General features: G+C 57.5%; 3 protein-coding genes across 3 annotated transcripts; 2 read left to right on the plus strand and 1 right to left on the minus strand.

Annotated features, from left to right (window-relative positions):
• Window positions 1-20,717: 20,717 nt before the first annotated feature.
• Window positions 20,718-21,603, plus strand: BJ171DRAFT_523300 (uncharacterized protein). Its single transcript, XM_053112547.1, has one exon. The coding sequence runs from the start codon at window positions 20,781-20,783 to the stop codon at window positions 21,546-21,548; it is 768 nt and encodes a 255-aa protein (XP_052962748.1). The 5' UTR covers window positions 20,718-20,780; the 3' UTR covers window positions 21,549-21,603.
• BJ171DRAFT_523301 (uncharacterized protein) lies at window positions 21,604-23,874 on the plus strand. Its single transcript, XM_053112548.1, has one exon. It carries the CDS (start codon window positions 21,744-21,746, stop codon window positions 23,379-23,381), a length of 1,638 nt encoding a protein of 545 aa, XP_052962749.1. The 5' UTR covers window positions 21,604-21,743; the 3' UTR covers window positions 23,382-23,874.
• BJ171DRAFT_523305 (uncharacterized protein) lies at window positions 23,860-25,226 on the minus strand (the record flags this gene model as incomplete). Its single annotated transcript, XM_053112549.1, has 1 exon — window positions 23,860-25,226. A coding segment is annotated over one exon (1,266 nt), but the record flags the coding sequence as incomplete, so codon positions are not given.
• Window positions 25,227-25,479: the final 253 nt, after the last annotated feature.

Below are 25,479 nucleotides of genomic sequence, written 5' to 3' on the forward strand. Positions count from 1 at the left end.
ATTAGGACTCTTGCGCACTTCCCTGCTTGCCCCGTTGTCCAGTCTTGACACTTGGCAAGACCTTCAACAACCCCCCACTTGCCCTGCCTTTGCCCCCGTTCCCTTCGCTATATCTTTTACCAATGGCTTCCCCTTCGGGCCTTTCCGAGCCCGAGCTCCAGGCCATCCGTGCGGTCATTATCCAGTCCGCCGAGAACGCCCGTTCTCTCCAGGACTTTTCCAAGTTCCTCCACGATCAGGATGATGCGCTCAACCGCATCACCGATCGTATGGACCAGGTCCTGGCTCGCCGTGAAGAGGATGTCCGCCAAGTTGTCGCCGCCAGTGTCCAGGAGGCCCTCCGCAGCTACCAGGCCCAGCTACCTCCTCCTGCTCCCGCTCCCGCTCCGATCCGTCGTGCAGGTCGCCCCTACTTCGGCGTTCCTGACGACGTCGATGATCCTGCCCAAGACCCCGAGGACAACCCTGCTGGTCGCAACTCTGCCACCAGGCAGATAGGTCCTCCCGACCGCTTCTCTGGTAAGGACCCGAGCCGCTGCAATGCCTTCCTCTCGCATTGCAGACTGGCCTTCGTGTCCAACCCTCCCCTCTTCCAGACTGAAAGGGATAAGGTGTTTTACGCCTTATCCTATCTCGATGGTACTGCTGCAGACTACATGCAGCCGTACATCGATCAGTTGGAGAGAGACCCCGAGTGCTCCCCCCCTGCCATCCGTGACTTTGCCGGTTTTTCCGAGTGGCTCCGTGCTGCCTTTGGCCAGGTTCAGCCCACCATCGCCGCTGCTCGCGAGATGGTCAGGCTTTACCAAGTCACCTCCGCCGCCGCCTATGCCGCCGAGTACCGCCGCCAAGCCGTCCACCTCGTCACTTGGTCCCAAGACCCTCTCATGTTCCACTTCGAGAGTGGACTCAAGCCCTCGGTCCAAGATGAACTCTCCCGCCGCTCCTTCGACAACCTCGAAGATCTTATGCAAGCGGCGATCGCCATCGACAACCGCCAGGAGGACCAACGTTCCCGCCGTCCCAACCACCGCTCCGCTCCTGCTCCTGCTCCTGCTCGTCCGGCTCCTCTCCCTTTCCGTCCGGCTCCTCGTCCCTTCGCTTCTGCTCCTCCTCCTCGCCCCGCTCAAGCCTTCAACGTTCCGCAGCCCATGGACCTCAGCCAGGCTTCCGCTCGCAGGCTGACCGCCGAGGACAAGGCCGCCCTCCGTGCTGCCAACCGCTGCTTTTATTGCAAGCAGGAAGGGCACATTGCCCTTCGCTGCCCCAATAAGACCTCCTCCCGCTTGGCTGCCATCGATGCTTCTTTGGCTGTCGTTGATGTGAATAAACTTGACGACCAGGAAAACTTCTCTGCCTAGAAAAGGTCGGAGGAGCTTTCCTAGGCGTCAATCATGTCATAAATCTTCCTCCTGTAAATGTCTCCACGGTAAATCACTCTTCTGCCTTTTGCCATCTTGCCCCCGTCACCATTGCCACCGTTTCCACCGCTCTTGCTTCTTCGTCTTCGCCTCCCGAGCCTGACATCCAACGTCAGCCCTCCCTCGCTGTGACTCTGCTGTGCGGTCCAGAGTCCATACGGGCAACCGCCATGATCGATACCGGCGCGGTTACTTCGTTTATGGACACTGGATTCGCCGCAACCCACGCTCTCCCCACCTTTGAAACTTCTTTCGTCATCACTCTTGCCGATGGCTCTTCGATGGAGTCTAGTCTTGGAGTTTGTGTTTCTATGATCACAGGCATCAGCCACTATGAACAAATCTCGTTCGCGCTGATTCCCTTGGCTTCATACCCGATCATCTTGGGTATGGATTGGATCAAGAAACACAAACCCTACTTTGACTGGCACCATGACTCTATTTTCTTGCCTTGCACCTCTATCCACAGTTTGGCCTCCCCGTTCTCTCCCGAGCCACAGTCCTCTAGGTCCAGCCCTGCCGAGTCCCCTGCTGAGGTCCCCGCCGAGCCTGCCGTGTCCCTGCCCGAGTCCAAGATTGTTCCTGCCGAGTCCCCAGCCAAGTCCCCAGCCGTGCCCGAGATCCTCCCTGCCTTGCCTCCTGCCGTGCCCAAGCCCAGTCCTGCCTTGCCTCCTGCCGTCCCCAAGACCAAGACCCAGTCCCTACCCAGCGTCAGCCTGATCGGCAGCATCCCCTTCCAGCACGCCGTCCAGAAGGAAGGCCTGGAAGTGTTCCTCTTGGATGCTGCCCGAGTCCTGTCCCTCTGCTCCGTCGACGCTGGAGCCAAGCCCAAGGCCGAGCCCTCTGTCCCCTCCAAGTACTCGTCCTTTGCCAAGGTGTTTTCCAAGTCCGAGGCCGACAAGCTCCCCCAGCACCGCCCTTACGACCACACGATCCCGTTGGTCGAAGGTGCGTCTCCGTCGTTTGGGCCCGTCTACAACCTCTCCAAGCCGGAGATGGACGCCCTCCACACCTACATCCAAGAGAACTTGTCCAAGGGTTTCATCCGCCGTTCCGAGTCCCCTGCCGGTGCCCCAGTCCTGTTCGTCAAGAAGAAGGATGGCTCCCTCCGTCTCTGCGTCGACTACCGGGCCCTGAACAAGATCACCGTGCCGAACCGCTGTCCCCTTCCTCTGATTGCCGAGACGTTCGACAACCTCGGTAAGGCCAAGATCTTCACCAAGCTCGACATGCGAGGCGCATACAACCTCTTGCGCATCGCTGAAGGTGAAGAGTGGAAGACGGCCTTCCGCTGCCGCTACGGCCATTTCGAGTACAACGTCATGCCGTTCGGCTTGACCAACGCTCCTGCCTCGTTCCAAGCCTTCGTCAACGATGTCCTCCGAGAATACCTTGACCAGTTCGTGGTCGTCTACCTGGACGACATCCTCATCTACTCCTCCGATCCTGCCGAGCACGAGGCTCATGTCAAGAAAGTCCTGACCAAGCTCCAAGACGCCGGACTCTCACTCAAGCTTGAAAAGTGTGAGTTCGACCAGTCCTCCGTCGCCTTCCTCGGGTTCATCATCTCGCCCGATGGAATCTCCATGGATCCCGACAAGGTCAAGGCCATCCAGGAGTGGGAGATCCCCCGATCTGCCCACGACATCCAAGTCTTCCTCGGCCTGGCGAACTTCTACCGCCGGTTCGTCAAGGACTACTCCAAGATCGCCACCCCGCTGACGGACCTCCTGAAGAAGGACATCAAGTTCTCCTGGTCTCCCTCGGCTCAAACGTCATTCCTGAAGCTTAAGGAATGCCTGAGCACCGGTCCTGTCCTCCGCCACTTCGACCCCGAGCGTCAGTGCGTCATCGAAGCCGACGCATCTGACTATGCTCTTGGGGCTGTTCTCAGTCAGCGCGACGACGAAGGCCTCCTCCACCCCGTCGCCTTCTACTCCCGGAAGCTGCTCGATGCAGAAATGAATTATCAAATCTATGATAAGGAACTTCTCGCCATCGTCGCAGCCTTCAAGCAATGGAGACACTACCTCGAGTTCTCCTCCCAAGCCACCGAGGTCGTCACCGACCACAAGAACCTCGAATACTTCCAGACCTCCCGCAACCTCAGCCGTCGCCAAGTCCGTTGGTCCGAGATCCTTGGCGACTACAACTTCGTCATCAGGTATCGACCCGGAACCCTCAACAATGCCGCCGACGCCCTCTCCCGCAAGGACAAGTTCCCTAAGGAGGGGGGTGACTCCCGTAGCTCCCCGAACACCCAGACCCTGCTGCCACCAAAACTCTTCGTTTCCGCCCTCCGAGCCGTTCCCGTTGCCCCCGAGTCCGAGGATATCGCCGCCCTCATCAAGTCAAGCCTCAAGAAGGACTCTACCTTTGGTCCGATCCTGTCCCAAGTCCTCAAGAACCCTGCCTCCTGTCCCGGCTACTCCGTCGACAACGACCTTCTGCTCTTTGAAGGTCTCGTCTGCGTCCCCGATGTCCCCGAGCTCAAGCGCAAGATTCTCGTCGAGTGCCACGACTCGCCGACTGCCGGCCACTTCGGCGTCGCCAAGACCTTTGAGCTCGTCTCCCGGACCTTCCACTGGCCGACCATGCGTCGCTACATCAAGGAGTATGTCTCCGGATGCGACACCTGCCAGCGGAACAAGCACTCCCGTCACAAGCCCTACGGACTCCTTGCCTCGCTCCCTGTTCCCGATCGCCCTTGGTCTTCTGTCTCCGTCGACTTCATCACCCAGCTTCCCGAGTCCTCTGGACACACAGCCATCTGTGTGTTTGTCGACCGATTCACCAAGATGGCCCACTTCGTCCCGTCAAGCAACGAGGCCAACGCCGAAGACACTGCTCGGATGTTTGTCGAGCACGTCTTCACCAAGCACGGTCTTCCAGACGATATCGTCTCAGACCGAGGATCTACCTTTGCCTCCAAGTTCTTCCAAGCCGTCCTGACCCGCCTCAAGATCAAGCACAAGATGTCGACTGCCTTCCATCCGCAGACCGACGGCCAGACCGAGCGGGTCAACGCCATCCTCGAGCAGTACCTCCGCTGCTTCATCAACTTCCAGCAAGACGACTGGGCCCAGCTTCTCCCTCACGCCGAGTTCACCTACAACAACACCTCTCAAGCAACCCTCGGCTGCTCCCCCTTCTTTGCCTACACCGGCTACCACCCTCGTTTTTCCGTCGCCCTTCCCCGCACCACCAAGAATGCCTCCGTCGCCGACGATCAAGCCCGAGCCATTCACTCCCTCCACGATGAACTCAAGTTCAACATCGCCCTTGCCCAGGACTCCCAAGCCAAGTTCTACGACCCCGGCCACTCCCCTTCCCCTCCGTTCAAGGTTGGAGACCGAGTCTGGCTCTCCGCCAAGAACATCAAGACCCAGCGACCCACGGCCAAGCTCGACCACACCAAGCTTGGGCCGTTCAAGATCGTCGCTCAAGTCGGTTCCCGCGCTTTCAAGTTGGACTTGCCCTCGTCCATGCGCATCCATCCGGTGTTCCACGTCTCCCTGCTCGAACCCGCCGCCGATGACAAGATCCCAGGTCGAATCATCCCGCCCCCTCCACCCATCCAAGTCGACGGCCACGACGAATGGGAAGTCGAACAGATCCTGGACTCCAGGCTGTTCCGAGGTAAGCTCCAGTATCTTGTGCACTGGCGTGGCTACACGGTGATGGACTGCACCTGGGAGCCCGCCAGCAATCTTGCACATTGTCCGGAGCCTGTCACTGCCTACCACTCCTCTCATCCCTCGAAGCCTGGCCCTCTCGGAGCTCGGGCCTTGAGAGGGGGGTAGTGTCATGAACACCCTCTGCCTTTGCCCTCTTCCTTCCTTTACCCTTGCCCTTTCCTTTCTGTTTGCCTGCCTTAGCGCTTTCCCTTCCTTCTGTTTGTTTGTTTCCCGCGCTGTGCTGCCTTGTTGTCTTCCCGCCAGCACGCGCGCTGTCTGTGTTCCGTTCCCGTTTCCTTGCTGTTGGTCATGGGTTACGCCCACAACGCCGCCTCGACGCCGCCTGACGCCTTGGCGCCGCCATGCCGCCGCCACTGACGCCCGCTGACTCACGGATCCCGAGTCACGGCCGCCACCTGCTTCGCTCGCTGCTTCGCCCTCCCCGCCGCTGCTTCGCTCCTGCCCCCTCGCTCTGCAGCGTCGATCCTTGGCGCTCGCATAAATAGCCCTCCGACCAGCCTCTGTCCTTTGCCTTCGTCTTGCCACTTTGTATTTTTAGTATCCTAAGCCTTGGATCTAGAATAAAACTTTGGCTTTACACTTGACACTCTGTGTCCCAGTCCAGTCCCCGCTCCTCTCCCTACGTTCGAGTCTTGTATTAGGACTCTTGCGCACTTCCCTGCTTGCCCCGTTGTCCAGTCTTGACAGGTGCTAGGCTACTCTAGCGGACGGGTGAGCTCGGGAAGCACTTACGTTTATTCACGATAAAACCGAACTCCAGACAAACGGGGGGAACGGGGGCAACCCGCAGGTATACCCTGCGGTGGCCTGCCTGCGGTGCGTGAAAACGCAAAGCGCAGCACAGGTCACGACCCACTGCGCCGCGCAGTACGCGCAGTACGCGCAGCACAGCGTCGGAGATACCATCTCCTACACTCCCACACTTAAGAAGGCTTCCTGCGAGGAGCCCTGCGTGTGCTCTTTATTTGGGGCTCCTCGAGGTGTTTACCGTATTTACTCAGCTCCTCGGGTGCATGGGACAAGTCCTCCAGTGTTTGCCATGTGTTGCCCGAGTGTGGGTAACCAACCCACTTGACATAAAACCGAAGTGACCCATCAGCCACTTTCTTGTGCCTCACGATCCTTTCGACTTCATATTCTTGAGTATAGTATGGTCCGAGGTCGTCTTCCAGTGGTGCGTCGTCCGGGACACCTTCGTCGGCGTCGGGGAACTGTGCTGGACTGCGGGTCGTGTGGCGACGCAGCTTGGACACATGGAAGACAGGATGGAGCTTGCTTCCAGGTGGCAAGTCCAACAGGTAGTTGAGGGGACTGGGTCGGGCCGCTATCTTAAACGGTCCTCGGTACTTGGGCAACAACTTCTTTGACTGGGCTTCGGGGACCTTGATGTTGTCGGCGTCCAGGTAGACAAGGTCTCCAACTTCAAAGGAGACATCCTGGTGTCGGCGGTCGTAGTACTTCGCCATCACTTGTTGCGCATCCGTGAGCGCATCGGCGATCATCTTGTGTCGGACTTGATGATCTTTGACAAAGGCACTTGGTTTGGGAGGCAATCCAGCCGTGGACTCGGTCAGTGTCAAGGAGGTGGGAACATCAGGCTGGAATCCGTAGAGCGCCTCAAAGGGGCTCAAACCAGTTGTGCTCGACTTGGCGGTATTGTATGCAAACTCTGCATGACTCAGCTGTATGTCCCAGTCGTCTTGACTGGTCGAGGCGTATGTCCTCAGGTATTGCTCGAGGGTGCGGATCGTCCGCTCGGACTGTCCATCCGTTTGTTGGTGGTGTGAGGTTGACATGTTCAGCTTGGTGCCGAGATGGTCGAACAGACTTGTCCAAAACAAGGAGGTGAATCGGGGGTCTCGGTCACTGACGATCGACCTTGGGAGGCCGTGGTGCTTGAACACATGCTTGAAGAACAGCAGTGCAAGGTCAGGCGCGGAGCATGTCGTCTGGCACGGCACAAAGTGTGCCATCTTGCTGAACCTGTCGACAACGACAGCGATTGCATCGTGGTCCAACTTGGTCGTCGGTAGATGCGTGACGAGATCCATGGACATGCTGGTCCAGGGGCGGTCGGGAACAGGCAGGGGTTGCAGCAATCCTTGCTCTCGGGTCGTGCGTGACTTGACCATCTTGCAGGTATGGCAGGACTCGATGTACTTCTCGACGGTGCGCTTCATTCCAGGCCAGTATGCGACTTTGGCCAGTCGGTCGTATGTCTTCTCGACTCCAAAGTGTCCAGCGAGGGGCGAGTCGTGGACCTCTTGGAGCAACTTGGTCTTCAACGACGGAATGTCCGGCACACAGACACGGCTGTCCTTCTTCAGGAGGAGCAGGCCATCACGCACTGTGTACTCGGACGATTCGTCGTCCTTGGGGAGCTTAGACACCTTTCGGAACAGTTCTCCGAACTGTTTGTCGTTGGCGATGTTGTCTCGGACAACATCCAGCATCGTGTTGTCGACACTGACAGTCGACTCGTACAGTGACGCCAATTGGTAGTCGGGGCGTCGGGACAGTGCGTCAGGCACCACATTGAGTTTGCCTTTCTGGTATACAACCTCGTAGTTGTACTCGGCGAGGAACTCCATCCATCGCGCTTGGCGTCGGCTCAGGTTCTTCTTGGTGTCGAGGTAACGCAGTGACTGGTGGTCCGTCACAATCTTGAAGGGCTTGGCGGTACCGTGGAGGTACACTCGGAACTTCTGCAGCGCGTAGATGATCGCAAGCTGCTCCTTCTCGTGCACGGGATAGTTGATCTCGTGTTGGGACAGTTTGCGCGACTCGAAGGCAACGGGCCTTCCCTCCTGCATCAAAACAGCTCCCACCGCAAAGTCGGAGGCGTCGGTGTGCACGGAGACATCCGTGTTCGGGTCGAACACAGCGAGGACAGGAGCGTTCGTCAAGGCGTGCTTGAGGGTCTCGAACGCTTGACGTTGTGGGTGGTCCCACACGAAGGGGCACTCTTTGCGGAGTAGGTCTGTGAGTGGACCGGCAGTGCGCGCCAGATCGGGGATGAATCGGCGGTAGTAGTTGACGAGACCGAGAAACGACTGCACGTCAGAGACGCATGCGAGCGGCGGCCACTCGACCACAGACTTGACCTTGGCGGGGTCGACTTCGATTCCTCTTCCTGAGACAACGTGTCCCAGGAACGGGACTTGATTCTGGAAGAACTCGCACTTGGACAGTTTGGCATACAACTTGTGCTCGCGTAGCTTGGCCAGCACGCGGGCGACATGACCTTCATGGGTCGCTTCATCCTTGCTGTACACAAGGATATCATCCAGGTACACGATGACAGAGTTGTCGAGCTCTTGGCGGAACACATCGTTCATCAGCTGCATGAACGTGGCAGGTGCGTTCGTCAATCCGAACGGCAGCACTAGGAACTCGTACAGTCCGTAGCGAGTCCTGAAGGCGGTCTTGTGGACATCATCCTCGTGGATGCGGATCTGATGGTAGCCTGAGCGGAGGTCTATCTTGCTAAAGACCTTTGCTCCACTCAGACGATCCATCAACTCGTCGATCCTTGGCAACGGGTAGGTGTTCTTGATGGTCTGTTTGTTTAGTGCGCGATAGTCGACGCACATCCTGAGATCACCTTCTTTCTTCTTGACAAAGAGCACTGGTGCACCATACGGTGACTGGCTCGGGCGGATGAACCCATGGGCGAGGAGGTCATCCAACTGGCGCTTGAGTTCGTCCATCTCCGTCAGCGACAGTTGGTACGTCGGTCTTGACGGAGGCGACGAGCCTGGTTCGATGTCGATGCGATGATCGACGGTGCGTTGGGGTGGCAGGCATTGTGGCAACTGGTCGGGGAATACGTCCTTGTACTCGTCGAGCAGCTTGGTCACCACAGGCGGGGTGTAGGAGATGGTATCTCCGACGCTGTGCTGCGCGTACTGCGCGTACTGCGCGGCGCAGTGGGTCGTGACCTGTGCTGCGCTTTGCGTTTTCACGCACCGCAGGCAGGCCACCGCAGGGTATACCTGCGGGTTGCCCCCGTTCCCCCCGTTTGTCTGGAGTTCGGTTTTATCGTGAATAAACGTAAGTGCTCCCCGAGCTCACCCGTCCGCTAGAGTAGCCTAGCACCGCCCTGTTCTGCCCCGTCCTGTCTTGTCTTGTACCCCCTCCCTCCCCGTCTTGCCCCAACGTCCCAGTAGTGGACGTTACATGGTAGCATCGGAAATCCTCGTCTTGTTTTCGTCCTGTTTGTCCTCTTTCTAGATCCTCAAGCTGGATCCCGCCTCTCTTGCCGACCGACTCTCCTCTCTGTCCCTGGAGCCTGCCCCTGCCATGAGCAACCCCCGCCCACTTCCGGAAGCCTTCCTCAAGACCTTCCGTGCCCCAGTGTTTACTGGGAAGAGCCGCTCCTCCTCGGTGGAGGACTGGCTGCAGCAACTCGAGGACTACCTCGATGCTGCCCAAGTCGCCCCCACCCACCACATCGTCGCCGCCAAGCTCTGCTTAAAGGACCAGGCGTACCGTTGGTACCGCCGCCAAGGGTTCGACGAGCAGAGCGAAGGTGTGTTTGACGACTTCAAGGACCGCCTCCGTCGCCGCTTCGGCAGCCCCAATGCTGAACTCATTGCCCGTGACAAGCTATACTCTCTCGTGCAGCGTGGTTCTGTGACCCGCTACATCGAGGAGTTTGAAGACCTCTCCTCCCAGATTGAGGAGCTGGGCTCTGCTGATGCGATGTACCTCTTCCAGAAGGGCCTCAAGCCCAAGATCAGAGAGTACATCGCCAGCAACCCTGATGCCCGCAAGTCCCTGGACGTGATGATGGACGTTGCCGAGAACCTCGACAACGTCCAGTACCATGGCCGCCAGTTCTACCCGCAGCTGGCAGGCGGCCATCGGTCTCATCACGTCCCAGCCCGTCCGCCTCGCCCGGCCCCGCCCGCAAGACCCATGCCTGAGCCCATGGACGTTGACGTCAACGCCATGGAGGCTCGTGGCCCTCCCCGCTCCCGGTTCCAGCAAGCTGCCACTGTCTCCCCCAAGGACAGACAGAAGCAGGAGGACCTCCGCCATGGTTCCTGCTTCTTCTGTCACCGACCGGGACACCAGGCCAAGGAGTGCCCCATGAAGTCGGGAAACGGCCGACCCTACTAGGTGGCTCTGGAGCCCTAGTAGGAGACCAACGCCGTGGATTGCTCAATGCAGTCCACGCGTCTCCAGAGGAAGTTCACCTCGCCCCCTCCCCCGAAGGAGAAACAAACCAAGTGTTGTGCGTCGTGCGAGAGGTGCATGGTGGCGCAAGCCGCCTGCCTCTCCACGAACGTGAAGAGAAAACCAAAATTGAAAACCAAAACAAAAAAGAAAATCAAGAACCCTTGAGGGACAGGACCGCCTGTGCCCTCACCCCTGTCAAGTCGTGTGTGTCGGATGCTTCCGACATGTGTCCGCAAGCCGTGGACGTCGTGTGCAATGGCGTGCTGACGCCGCAGGCCCCCGCAATGGCCGAACCCTATCCAAAATGTCCGAGTGGCCGTGATGAAGCCAACCAAGACCAAGTGTCGCCCGTTCCCCCAAGTCAAGTCATGGTGCAGGAGGCTGTGCAGGAGGACCATGAAGAGTCCCTGCTGTACCTCCCTGCCACCGTCCAAGGTCACACCGTCCGAATGATGGTGGACTCTGGAGCAAGCTGCAACTTTGTCAGCAGACGCTTGCTCCAGGAGCTCAACATACATGCAACCAAGAAGAAGTCGCCGATGAGTGTGGCGCTTGCAGACGATCGTGTGCAGCAGTGCACACACCAAGTGGTCCTGCGAGTGGCCCTCCATCCCAAGTACCATCCTGTCCTGTTGTTCCAAGTGATCGACACCAAGTTCGATGCCATCCTCGGCATGAGCTGGCTTGCTCGTGCCGAGCCGACTCCAGTCGTCGACTGGAAAGGCCGCACTGTCCGTGTTGGCCCTGACATTGTCCTGCAGGGCATGGCCTCACCCAACATGTCACCTCTCCTCTCAGCCATGCAATTCAAGAGGCTGATCAAGAAGGACACGTCGTTCCTCTGTGTCGTGCGTGAGGTCGACGACACCGACCAAGCCGGTCCCGGTCCCCCGCCTGTGGTGACCAAGCTGCTCGACGAGTACAAGGACGTATTCCCCGACCAGTTGCCACAATGCCTGCCACCCCAACGCACCGTCGATCATCGCATCGACATCGAACCAGGCTCGTCGCCTCCGTCAAGACCGACGTACCAACTGTCGCTGACGGAGATGGACGAACTCAAGCGCCAGTTGGATGACCTCCTCGCCCATGGGTTCATCCGCCCGAGCCAGTCACCGTATGGTGCACCAGTGCTCTTTGTCAAGAAGAAAGAAGGTGATCTCAGGATGTGCGTCGACTATCGCGCACTAAACAAACAGACCATCAAGAACACCTACCCGTTGCCCAGGATCGACGAGTTGATGGATCGTCTGAGTGGAGCAAAGGTCTTTAGCAAGATAGACCTCCGCTCAGGCTACCATCAGATCCGCATCCACGAGGATGATGTCCACAAGACCGCCTTCAGGACTCGCTACGGACTGTACGAGTTCCTAGTGCTGCCGTTCGGATTGACGAACGCACCTGCCACGTTCATGCAGCTGATGAACGATGTGTTCCGCCAAGAGCTCGACAACTCTGTCATCGTGTACCTGGATGATATCCTTGTGTACAGCAAGGATGAAGCGACCCATGAAGGTCATGTCGCCCGCGTGCTGGCCAAGCTACGCGAGCACAAGTTGTATGCCAAACTGTCCAAGTGTGAGTTCTTCAAGAATCAAGTCCCGTTCCTGGGACACGTTGTCTCAGGAAGAGGAATCGAAGTCGACCCCGCCAAGGTCAAGTCTGTGGTCGAGTGGCCGCCGCTCGCATGCGTCTCTGACGTGCAGTCGTTTCTCGGTCTCGTCAACTACTACCGCCGATTCATCCCCGATCTGGCGCGCACTGCCGGTCCACTCACAGACCTACTCCGCAAAGAGTGCCCCTTCGTGTGGGACCACCCACAACGCCAAGCGTTCGAGACCCTCAAGCACGCCTTGACGAACGCTCCTGTCCTCGCTGTGTTCGACCCGAACACGGATGTCTCCGTGCACACCGACGCCTCCGACTTTGCGGTGGGAGCTGTTTTGATGCAGGAGGGAAGGCCCGTTGCCTTCGAGTCGCGCAAACTGTCCCAACACGAGATCAACTATCCCGTGCACGAGAAGGAGCAGCTTGCGATCATCTACGCGCTGCAGAAGTTCCGAGTGTACCTCCACGGTACCGCCAAGCCCTTCAAGATTGTGACGGACCACCAGTCACTGCGTTACCTCGACACCAAGAAGAACCTGAGCCGACGCCAAGCGCGATGGATGGAGTTCCTCGCCGAGTACAACTACGAGGTTGTATACCAGAAAGGCAAACTCAATGTGGTGCCTGACGCACTGTCCCGACGCCCCGACTACCAATTGGCGTCACTGTACGAGTCGACTGTCAGTGTCGACAACACGATGCTGGATGTTGTCCGAGACAACATCGCCAACGACAAACAGTTCGGAGAACTGTTCCGAAAGGTGTCTAAGCTCCCCAAGGACGACGAATCATCCGAGTACACAGTGCGTGATGGCCTGCTCCTCCTGAAGAAGGACAGCCGTGTCTGTGTGCCGGACATTCCGTCGTTGAAGACCAAGTTGCTCCAAGAGGTCCACGACTCGCCCCTCGCTGGACACTTTGGAGTCGAGAAGACATACGACCGACTGGCCAAAGTCGCATACTGGCCTGGAATGAAGCGCACCGTCGAGAAGTACATCGAGTCCTGCCATACCTGCAAGATGGTCAAGTCACGCACGACCCGAGAGCAAGGATTGCTGCAACCCCTGCCTGTTCCCGACCGCCCCTGGACCAGCATGTCCATGGATCTCATCACGCATCTACCGACGACCAAGTTGGACCACGATGCAATCGCTGTCTTTGTCGACAGGTTCAGCAAGATGGCACACTTTGTGCCGTGCCAGACGACATGCTCCGCGCCTGACCTTGCACTGCTGTTCTTCAAGCATGTGTTCAAGCACCACGGCCTCCCAAAGTCCATCGTCAGTGATCGAGACCCCCGATTCACCTCCTTGTTTTGGACAAGTCTGTTCGACCATCTCGGCACCAAGCTGAACATGTCAACCTCGCACCACCAACAAACGGATGGACAGTCCGAGCGGACGATCCGCACCCTCGAGCAATACCTGAGGACATACGCCTCGACCAGCCAAGACGACTGGGACATACAGCTGAGTCATGCAGAGTTTGCATACAACACCGCCAAGTCGAGCACAACTGGCTTGAGCCCCTTTGAGGCGCTCTACGGATTCCAGCCTGATGTTCCCACCTCCTTGACACTGACCGAGTCCACGGCTGGATTGCCTCCCAAACCAAGTGCCTTTGTCAAAGATCATCAAGTCCGACACAAGATGATCGCCGACGCGCTCACGGATGCGCAACAAGTGATGGCGAAGTACTACGACCGCCGACACCAGGATGTCTCCTTTGAAGTTGGAGACCTTGTCTACCTGGACGCCGACAACATCAAGGTCCCCGAAGCCCAGTCAAAGAAGTTGTTGCCCAAGTACCGAGGACCGTTCAAGATAGCGGCCCGACCCAGTCCCCTCAACTACCTGTTGGACTTGCCACCTGGAAGCAAGCTCCATCCTGTCTTCCATGTGTCCAAGCTGCGTCGCCACACGACCCGCAGTCCAGCACAGTTCCCCGACGCCGACGAAGGTGTCCCGGACGACGCACCACTGGAAGACGACCTCGGACAATACTATACTCAAGAATATGAAGTCGAAAGGATCGTGAGGCACAAGAAAGTGGCTGATGGGTCACTTCGGTTTTATGTCAAGTGGGTTGGTTACCCACACTCGGGCAACACATGGCAAACACTGGAGGACTTGTCCCATGCACCCGAGGAGCTGAGTAAATACGGTAAACACCTCGAGGAGCCCCAAATAAAGAGCACACGCAGGGCTCCTCGCAGGAAGCCTTCTTAAGTGTGGGAGTGTAGGAGATGGTATCTCCGACGCTGTGCTGCGCGTACTGCGCGTACTGCGCGGCGCAGTGGGTCGTGACCTGTGCTGCGCTTTGCGTTTTCACGCACCGCAGGCAGGCCACCGCAGGGTATACCTGCGGGTTGCCCCCGTTCCCCCCGTTTGTCTGGAGTTCGGTTTTATCGTGAATAAACGTAAGTGCTCCCCGAGCTCACCCGTCCGCTAGAGTAGCCTAGCACCGCCCTGTTCTGCCCCGTCCTGTCTTGTCTTGTACCCCCTCCCTCCCCGTCTTGCCCCAACGTCCCAGTAGTGGACGTTACATGGTAGCATCGGAAATCCTCGTCTTGTTTTCGTCCTGTTTGTCCTCTTTCTAGATCCTCAAGCTGGATCCCGCCTCTCTTGCCGACCGACTCTCCTCTCTGTCCCTGGAGCCTGCCCCTGCCATGAGCAACCCCCGCCCACTTCCGGAAGCCTTCCTCAAGACCTTCCGTGCCCCAGTGTTTACTGGGAAGAGCCGCTCCTCCTCGGTGGAGGACTGGCTGCAGCAACTCGAGGACTACCTCGATGCTGCCCAAGTCGCCCCCACCCACCACATCGTCGCCGCCAAGCTCTGCTTAAAGGACCAGGCGTACCGTTGGTACCGCCGCCAAGGGTTCGACGAGCAGAGCGAAGGTGTGTTTGACGACTTCAAGGACCGCCTCCGTCGCCGCTTCGGCAGCCCCAATGCTGAACTCATTGCCCGTGACAAGCTATACTCTCTCGTGCAGCGTGGTTCTGTGACCCGCTACATCGAGGAGTTTGAAGACCTCTCCTCCCAGATTGAGGAGCTGGGCTCTGCTGATGCGATGTACCTCTTCCAGAAGGGCCTCAAGCCCAAGATCAGAGAGTACATCGCCAGCAACCCTGATGCCCGCAAGTCCCTGGACGTGATGATGGACGTTGCCGAGAACCTCGACAACGTCCAGTACCATGGCCGCCAGTTCTACCCGCAGCTGGCAGGCGGCCATCGGTCTCATCACGTCCCAGCCCGTCCGCCTCGCCCGGCCCCGCCCGCAAGACCCATGCCTGAGCCCATGGACGTTGACGTCAACGCCATGGAGGCTCGTGGCCCTCCCCGCTCCCGGTTCCAGCAAGCTGCCACTGTCTCCCCCAAGGACAGACAGAAGCAGGAGGACCTCCGCCATGGTTCCTGCTTCTTCTGTCACCGACCGGGACACCAGGCCAAGGAGTGCCCCATGAAGTCGGGAAACGGCCGACCCTACTAGGTGGCTCTGGAGCCCTAGTAGGAGACCAACGCCGTGGATTGCTCAATGCAGTCCACGCGTCTCCAGAGGAAGTTCACCTCGCCCCCTCCCCCGAAGGAGAAACAAACCAAGTGTTGTGCGTCGTGCGAGAGGTGCATGGTGGCGCAAGCCGCCTGCCTCTCCACGAACGTGAAGAGAAAACCAAAATTGAAAACCAAAACAAAAAAGAAAATCAAGAACCCTTGAGGGACAGGACCGCCTGTGCCCTCACCCCTGTCAAGTCGTGTGTGTCGGATGCTTCCGACATGTGTCCGCAAGCCGTGGACGTCGTGTGCAATGGCGTGCTGACGCCGCAGGCCCCCGCAATGGCCGAACCCTATCCAAAATGTCCGAGTGGCCGTGATGAAGCCAACCAAGACCAAGTGTCGCCCGTTCCCCCAAGTCAAGTCATGGTGCAGGAGGCTGTGCAGGAGGACCATGAAGAGTCCCTGCTGTACCTCCCTGCCACCGTCCAAGGTCACACCGTCCGAATGATGGTGGACTCTGGAGCAAGCTGCAACTTTGTCAGCAGACGCTTGCTCCAGGAGCTCAACATACATGCAACCAAGAAGAAGTCGCCGATGAGTGTGGCGCTTGCAGACGATCGTGTGCAGCAGTGCACACACCAAGTGGTCCTGCGAGTGGCCCTCCATCCCAAGTACCATCCTGTCCTGTTGTTCCAAGTGATCGACACCAAGTTCGATGCCATCCTCGGCATGAGCTGGCTTGCTCGTGCCGAGCCGACTCCAGTCGTCGACTGGAAAGGCCGCACTGTCCGTGTTGGCCCTGACATTGTCCTGCAGGGCATGGCCTCACCCAACATGCCACCTCTCCTCTCAGCCATGCAATTCAAGAGGCTGATCAAGAAGGACACGTCGTTCCTCTGTGTCGTGCGTGAGGTCGACGACACCGACCAAGCCGGTCCCGGTCCCCCGCCTGTGGTGACCAAGCTGCTCGACGAGTACAAGGACGTATTCCCCGACCAGTTGCCACAATGCCTGCCACCCCAACGCACCGTCGATCATCGCATCGACATCGAACCAGGCTCGTCGCCTCCGTCAAGACCGACGTACCAACTGTCGCTGACGGAGATGGACGAACTCAAGCGCCAGTTGGATGACCTCCTCGCCCATGGGTTCATCCGCCCGAGCCAGTCACCGTATGGTGCACCAGTGCTCTTTGTCAAGAAGAAAGAAGGTGATCTCAGGATGTGCGTCGACTATCGCGCACTAAACAAACAGACCATCAAGAACACCTACCCGTTGCCCAGGATCGACGAGTTGATGGATCGTCTGAGTGGAGCAAAGGTCTTTAGCAAGATAGACCTCCGCTCAGGCTACCATCAGATCCGCATCCACGAGGATGATGTCCACAAGACCGCCTTCAGGACTCGCTACGGACTGTACGAGTTCCTAGTGCTGCCGTTCGGATTGACGAACGCACCTGCCACGTTCATGCAGCTGATGAACGATGTGTTCCGCCAAGAGCTCGACAACTCTGTCATCGTGTACCTGGATGATATCCTTGTGTACAGCAAGGATGAAGCGACCCATGAAGGTCATGTCGCCCGCGTGCTGGCCAAGCTACGCGAGCACAAGTTGTATGCCAAACTGTCCAAGTGTGAGTTCTTCAAGAATCAAGTCCCGTTCCTGGGACACGTTGTCTCAGGAAGAGGAATCGAAGTCGACCCCGCCAAGGTCAAGTCTGTGGTCGAGTGGCCGCCGCTCGCATGCGTCTCTGACGTGCAGTCGTTTCTCGGTCTCGTCAACTACTACCGCCGATTCATCCCCGATCTGGCGCGCACTGCCGGTCCACTCACAGACCTACTCCGCAAAGAGTGCCCCTTCGTGTGGGACCACCCACAACGCCAAGCGTTCGAGACCCTCAAGCACGCCTTGACGAACGCTCCTGTCCTCGCTGTGTTCGACCCGAACACGGATGTCTCCGTGCACACCGACGCCTCCGACTTTGCGGTGGGAGCTGTTTTGATGCAGGAGGGAAGGCCCGTTGCCTTCGAGTCGCGCAAACTGTCCCAACACGAGATCAACTATCCCGTGCACGAGAAGGAGCAGCTTGCGATCATCTACGCGCTGCAGAAGTTCCGAGTGTACCTCCACGGTACCGCCAAGCCCTTCAAGATTGTGACGGACCACCAGTCACTGCGTTACCTCGACACCAAGAAGAACCTGAGCCGACGCCAAGCGCGATGGATGGAGTTCCTCGCCGAGTACAACTACGAGGTTGTATACCAGAAAGGCAAACTCAATGTGGTGCCTGACGCACTGTCCCGACGCCCCGACTACCAATTGGCGTCACTGTACGAGTCGACTGTCAGTGTCGACAACACGATGCTGGATGTTGTCCGAGACAACATCGCCAACGACAAACAGTTCGGAGAACTGTTCCGAAAGGTGTCTAAGCTCCCCAAGGACGACGAATCATCCGAGTACACAGTGCGTGATGGCCTGCTCCTCCTGAAGAAGGACAGCCGTGTCTGTGTGCCGGACATTCCGTCGTTGAAGACCAAGTTGCTCCAAGAGGTCCACGACTCGCCCCTCGCTGGACACTTTGGAGTCGAGAAGACATACGACCGACTGGCCAAAGTCGCATACTGGCCTGGAATGAAGCGCACCGTCGAGAAGTACATCGAGTCCTGCCATACCTGCAAGATGGTCAAGTCACGCACGACCCGAGAGCAAGGATTGCTGCAACCCCTGCCTGTTCCCGACCGCCCCTGGACCAGCATGTCCATGGATCTCATCACGCATCTACCGACGACCAAGTTGGACCACGATGCAATCGCTGTCTTTGTCGACAGGTTCAGCAAGATGGCACACTTTGTGCCGTGCCAGACGACATGCTCCGCGCCTGACCTTGCACTGCTGTTCTTCAAGCATGTGTTCAAGCACCACGGCCTCCCAAAGTCCATCGTCAGTGATCGAGACCCCCGATTCACCTCCTTGTTTTGGACAAGTCTGTTCGACCATCTCGGCACCAAGCTGAACATGTCAACCTCGCACCACCAACAAACGGATGGACAGTCCGAGCGGACGATCCGCACCCTCGAGCAATACCTGAGGACATACGCCTCGACCAGCCAAGACGACTGGGACATACAGCTGAGTCATGCAGAGTTTGCATACAACACCGCCAAGTCGAGCACAACTGGCTTGAGCCCCTTTGAGGCGCTCTACGGATTCCAGCCTGATGTTCCCACCTCCTTGACACTGACCGAGTCCACGGCTGGATTGCCTCCCAAACCAAGTGCCTTTGTCAAAGATCATCAAGTCCGACACAAGATGATCGCCGACGCGCTCACGGATGCGCAACAAGTGATGGCGAAGTACTACGACCGCCGACACCAGGATGTCTCCTTTGAAGTTGGAGACCTTGTCTACCTGGACGCCGACAACATCAAGGTCCCCGAAGCCCAGTCAAAGAAGTTGTTGCCCAAGTACCGAGGACCGTTCAAGATAGCGGCCCGACCCAGTCCCCTCAACTACCTGTTGGACTTGCCACCTGGAAGCAAGCTCCATCCTGTCTTCCATGTGTCCAAGCTGCGTCGCCACACGACCCGCAGTCCAGCACAGTTCCCCGACGCCGACGAAGGTGTCCCGGACGACGCACCACTGGAAGACGACCTCGGACAATACTATACTCAAGAATATGAAGTCGAAAGGATCGTGAGGCACAAGAAAGTGGCTGATGGGTCACTTCGGTTTTATGTCAAGTGGGTTGGTTACCCACACTCGGGCAACACATGGCAAACACTGGAGGACTTGTCCCATGCACCCGAGGAGCTGAGTAAATACGGTAAACACCTCGAGGAGCCCCAAATAAAGAGCACACGCAGGGCTCCTCGCAGGAAGCCTTCTTAAGTGTGGGAGTGTAGGAGATGGTATCTCCGACGCTGTGCTGCGCGTACTGCGCGTACTGCGCGGCGCAGTGGGTCGTGACCTGTGCTGCGCTTTGCGTTTTCACGCACCGCAGGCAGGCCACCGCAGGGTATACCTGCGGGTTGCCCCCGTTCCCCCCGTTTGTCTGGAGTTCGGTTTTATCGTGAATAAACGTAAGTGCTCCCCGAGCTCACCCGTCCGCTAGAGTAGCCTAGCACCGCCCTGTTCTGCCCCGTCCTGTCTTGTCTTGTACCCCCTCCCTCCCCGTCTTGCCCCAACGTCCCAGTAGTGGACGTTACAGACGGTGTAAAATCTTCGAGGGGGTCATGCTCATCCTCAGATTCAAAGGCATCGTCGGGCAGCTCTCGTTCGATGAGTTGGGTGTCGGTGATTCGATCTCCGACGAGCAATGTATCGGACTGGAGCGACTCGTCTCCGCTGTCGTCCAGTGAACCACCACCCATGAGGGGACTGTAGTTGCTTCTGTTTCCTGGCTTGAACTGGAAGGGGTTCATCGTTGCGGGGAGAGCGACAAAAACGCAAAAAAGGGGGGCGAGGGATTTTTCTTCTCTGCCGTGCCCCAGGACCTCGGACAGGGTGAACGCGACCCTGGGGCACAGTGCTGCGCACGGATCCACGTGTTTGAAGCGCCACCCGTGGTATGGCGACGGGCGGGATCCCGGTCATGGAGTGCGCAAGTGCCACTTCCAATATCATCTGGTCATCGATAGCGCTCCACAATCCGTGAGTTGCACGCACTTATGCATTAGATTTCGGGATTCATGGAGAGGGTGTGTCGGGGTTCTGCATTAGGTTTCATCATGGAGTGAGTGCTATTTGTACTCTCATTTGTTCTCAAGGAGTGATGTTGTCGAGTGAGGGTGTGGTTGTGTCGGTGCTGTGTATTAGAAATGAGTTTCGTGGAGTGAGGGTCTTGTCGTCGTTGCCAGCTACCCCAAAAATACAGAAAATTCAAAAAATTTCAATCACTTTCTTGGCCAGGACTTTCAACCAGTTCATCCAGGACCCATGGAGTGGGGCGGGTTTCAGAGCGAACGCAGCCACTCCATGAACCATGGAGACGTTTCGGGTCATGTGTATTAGCGTAGATCAGCCGTGCATCAGGCATGGAGAGGGTGTGCATCAGGACGACGTTTTTCTGCATTAGCCTTCGAGTGGGTGTGTATTAGCGATCCGTTATCTCCCACACCACCAACATGGAGGGCGAACGTCACCTTCCTATTCACTCACCCAAGCAAACGCCAATCCATCCCGTCATCTTCTGTGGCTAGCCTCAGCATGGCTATCCAGCTAAATGTATTCCGTGTTCGTGGTTACTGCCACAGAAACACGCGTGTCCATGAGACCCAGCCTTGCTTCCCCCAAGCCAACAAAGTCCTCCATCCCCTTGTCATCTCGCACCATTCCCTCCATCCTCGATACCCACCAATACCCCCACCACATCATGACCATGTACAGCTGGATTCAGATGGTCACTCGCAAAGAGCGTGGTATCTCCATTTTCAAAGATGGAGACCGCCGCACGCCCGAGGGCCTCGATTTCGCTCGAGAGAAGACTCGTCTCCTCATCTCGGACATTCGCGCTCGCTTCTCCTCCGGCGACCAACTCCCTTTCGACCTCAGGTTCATAGAAACCCTTCGCTCTCTCCTCGACCATACCTCTGGTGAACTCGCCGATGGAGACTTGTTTCTGACCGAGGAACAGGTCATGGCCCTGCACAGCGCTGTCGTCACCCTCTATCGCGACGAACTTTCGGACGACGAAGACGATGTTTCTCGCTTCCTGCAGTACACCAAGAGCAGCATCGTCAATGGTGTTTCGCCCGGCAAACGACAGGAATCGGCAGCGACTCCCACCGGCTCCAGCTCTCGCTTGTTTGCACGTCGCTCGACCCCCCGTCGTCTGAAGAGAAAGTCACCTCCTCACCAGAGCCCCGAGCTCGCTACCGAGGATACCCGATCTTCGCCCAGTCCCCCTACTCAAGTTCGCCGCCGACTTCCCAGCCCTGAAGTCGCAGCAGAGGTCGTCATTGAAACCACGGAGCAGGCGAACACCCCGACCAATATCGAAGATCCGATGATGATGCTCAAGCGCAGGAACCTCGAGCTCCAAAACGAGCTCCTTCTCGAACGCATCGAAACGGAACGAGCCCTCCGCCAAGAAAGGATCGCTGCCATCAGACGTGGCGACGCCAGAACGTCCTCCCACTGACTTGTTCGCTGTCAGCTACAGCTGTGATCAATATATCGCACCTATTGACCCCTTGATTTGCTTCCTGTCCCTGACGAGTCCCTGAGTGGGGCGGAGGACGACCCTGATGTGACTTGCGCTGGATGGGGGGTTGTGATTTTCATACAAAAACCACAAGCATCTGCCACCGGCCCGCACCCCCCAACCCGATCCACCATGCCTCGCAAGCGCAAAGCCCAGTCGTCCGTTTCCGCCGAACCCACCAGCTCCAAGCGAGCCAAGGCCAATCCCACAGCTCCTGCCGCAGAGCCGCCCAAACCCACCGGCCCAGTGGTGACATGGTCGCCCACGCCCATGCCTGAGTTACCTGTCGAGATCATCCAGCTCATCTCGGACTTCATGCCTGCTGCCGCTGCTGCAAGATTCGCCAAGACCAGTCGCTACCACCATGCCGCCGTCAACGACGTCCACTACTGGGCCGTGCGTCTCCACAAGCATCCATCCAAGCCTGCCTTCACCGAGGAGCTGAAGACCTGCAAGAGCATCATGGCCTGGATCCACTGCCTCGATACCACTCTGTGTGTGGGGTGTCGTCGCATCAGGATTCCCAGAAACAGCTACCCTTGTATTCCCTACCCCATTTGCTACAACTGCACCTTTGACCACGATTCTTGCATTTATGGGTTGGTCTCGGTCAGTACCATGTACAAGCTCTACAAGATCAAGCCCGGAGACATGCCAACGGGATCGATCTGCATCAGCAAGAAGTGCAGATTCACCTTTGGCACCTATTACTTGCGCCCTCAGGTCATGGCCCGCGTCGCCGAGCTGCATGGGAGCTGGACCGCCTTCAAGGAGCGAGCCGTGGTCAAGAGATGCCAGAAGGGCCAGCATATCCTCGAGCGCAAGCAAAAGATCGCAGCCCTCCCCAAGAAGACGTACGAGTTCTCCAAGGACATGGTCGCCGCATTCCTCGCCAACGGCAGGGGCTGGCGTGAGCTCAAGAAGCGACTCGAGCGCGACTATGATTTCCTGGAGACGATGAAGTCGCGCAGCTACCCGTACACACCAGCCGAATATGCCCGCTATCGAGACGAGCACATCAAGACGCCCGAGGAGCTGCTTGTGTGGATCGATCGCCACGCAGCAGGCAAAGATGCCTTCAAGGACAGCATTGTGGCGATATTCCCGGCCATCGCTGAGCGAGTCGAGCAGGCAGTCGCTGCACTCCCCGAGCTCCAGCAAGACCATCGAGTATCGTGGCTCAATGATATCATCGTCCCGCTCATGGGCGTGAGTGTCCAGGACATTCGCAGCAAGTCAGAATACGACGACTTTGCCACGAGCAGCTACCAGGTCACTCCGGCATCCGCTGTTCAGAGCTTCCTGAGCATCGGCGACGAGGGCCAAGAAAGCAAATTCAGGTGGTTCGCTAGGAACCTGGTCAGATACCTTTACGAACGCCATCTCTGGAACGTCGCGGAGCACGACTTGTTGACGAAGCAGCAGGACCCATCCGAATTCGCCAGTCTCCTGACGATCAGCGATCTCAAGACGATGCTGCTGGAGCATGGACTTCGCCATCGCGGCATGAGCCGACGATCAGACAGCAAGCTCTGTGATCTCTACGCCACGAACAAGAAGCAGATCCAGCTCTTTGACGTGGTCCAGCGCATGTGCGAGATGCGGACGTTGTTCGAGGTGTATGATGCAAGCTATCGGGAGTATCGGGAAGCCAACGACCTTGACTGGAGAGAACCAGTCGAGTTTGAGGACCTCGAGCCGTTTGCTGTGAGGAGTTGCTCTGACGAGATCAATCGTGGCTACCCACTTGTCCACAATCGCAGGTGGTGATCTCGACATGGAGTGCGCATGTGCCACTCTCGGTTACCATCGAACACCACTTCATTCCCACCAGCCACCCACACACTCACACCATCCCTCTTCATCACTCTGGTGTTTGTGGATATGCAAATGACTCGGAAGAGACTCGGAAGAGACGTATCGAGTGGTCGGAAGAGACTCGGAAGAGGAATTTTTTCATGGAGTGTGATAATATTATCATTCAACACTGAAAACATGGAGAGAATACCACCGCGGAACTCACTCGGAAGTGATTTGGAAGTGAATATGGAGTGAGAAGCTCTTTTGGGGGCCGGTTGGGGGCATTGGAGAAGAAAAAACAAAAATTTTCAAGAAAAAAAAGATATTCCTGGCCGGGAAGGATTTGGGGCCCACGCTCGCATTCATGGAGTGGACTCGGAAGAGACTCGGAAGTGAAGCTCGCTCGATAAACATGGTGTGGGGCTGAAAACTCGTAAGAGACTCGGAAGTGAAACGTCGTCGCTTGTGAGCGGGTTGGAAGAGGATTGGAAGAAGGTGTGTGCACTCCATTCACTGCATGCATGCCTCGCGAATGCGCTTTTCGTAATACTCCCAAAGAGCAGTGTCATTGCTCCGGGTCACGATGGAGCGCTTGAGCAAGTCGATCAACATGGCTTGAACCCGGGGGTCGTTTCTGGCTGCTGCGATGTCGTCCAGAGCGATCATATCACCCCAGTTCTCAGGGCGATCCCAGAGATGTGATGCTCTGGGGGAAATGCGCAGGATTTGCTGGCGTGCTATCATGCTTCCTGCACGACAACTTGTGAGCAAAATGTACTGGTAGAGATTCATGCAGTTCATCGCTCGAGGGAACCCAATTGCATGCTTCATGCAGTAGAAAAACAGGACATTCCTGTCGCTTTCAGGGAGGCTGTGCCCAGACGACTCCAACAACCAACGTCGGACGGACGATGCATGGGGCGCATTTCGGATCCCCCCATATTGGCAGATGTCGTAGATCTGCTGGGTGCTGTCGCGATAACCACCCCGAGCACATTCGACCAGGAGATTCAAGGCCCGGTTCGGGTTGGCATCGGTACCTCTGCCATATCGGTAGCATTCGTAGAGAGTGAACTTGACCTTCAAGTTGGATGCGTCCAACGACTGTAGCCACTGGAAGTACGCCTGGTTGATCTCGTCAGATGGTGTTACGAAGAAAAAGTTGCGATGTTCGAGGAGGAAGTCGTCGAGCACCTCGGATTTGTTGCGCAGGACGGAAAGGCTTTTGCTGATGATTTCACCATTCCAGAATATGCGCTTGACAATCCACATCGCAGTGGGGATGTGGTTGGCATCGAGGAGTCGTCGTACGATCTGCAAATCGGAGTTGTCTCGGCGGATACGAGATGCGACTCGGACGAACTCGGCTGAAACCACGGATCTCGGAATGGTCTTGAACCACTTGACGTCGAAGGGGAACGGTCCAGCCGGGAAATACTTGACCAGATGGGTACAGTCCTCGGGGAGGAGCCTGGTATCGTACTGCTTATCGAACCACTCAGCCCAGATGCGAATCCCCACGGTCTTGGTCGAGAGCCGGGTCCTCACGTCGCTGGAAGTTGCTTTGAGCTTCACGAGACTGCAGGCAGGGAGCATTTGGATCAGCTCAGGGATCGAGAGGACGGTCAGGAGGACGGGGTAGGTCTCTTCGATTCCCAAGGCGATCAGCTGCTCATGGAGGCGTTGACGCTTGGCAGCACGGGTGCTCATCGAGCGGGTAATGCGCTTGGTAGCCTGGGAGGACATGGCGATGAAGGAGAGCTGGTTGGATGGGGCCTCCAGCAACGCACACTGGGCTCCCTCATATACCCCATGGCCAGCGGCGCCTGGGAGACGATGGTGGCCAGGTGACTGGGTGTCCAAGCCCAGCCCGTATCTCCGCCGTCCCTGCGAGGATGAGGTGTCATCCCGGGCGCGGCGTTCTGCCCCTTCTCTCTCGCCATCTCACCAGCCCCAGCCCCAGCTCCCACCAGACCATAGCCTCACCCGATGTCTATCGCTAACCACCCCGTCATCGCCATGGACTTTCTCACTCGCGACGTCTACTAAACCGCCACCGGTCAAGAAG

This window comes from Polychytrium aggregatum, assembly GCF_025602895.1.
Source record: "Polychytrium aggregatum strain JEL109 chromosome Unknown BJ171scaffold_51, whole genome shotgun sequence".
Lineage (NCBI taxonomy): Eukaryota > Fungi > Chytridiomycota > Chytridiomycetes > Polychytriales > Polychytrium > Polychytrium aggregatum.

Bases quoted from the DNA above. Each gene is read 5' to 3' on its own strand.
- BJ171DRAFT_523300 (XM_053112547.1), top strand. From the start codon at position 20,781: ATGACCATGTACAGCTGGATTCAGATGGTCACTCGCAAAGAGCGTGGT.
- BJ171DRAFT_523301 (XM_053112548.1), top strand. From the start codon at position 21,744: ATGCCTCGCAAGCGCAAAGCCCAGTCGTCCGTTTCCGCCGAACCCACC.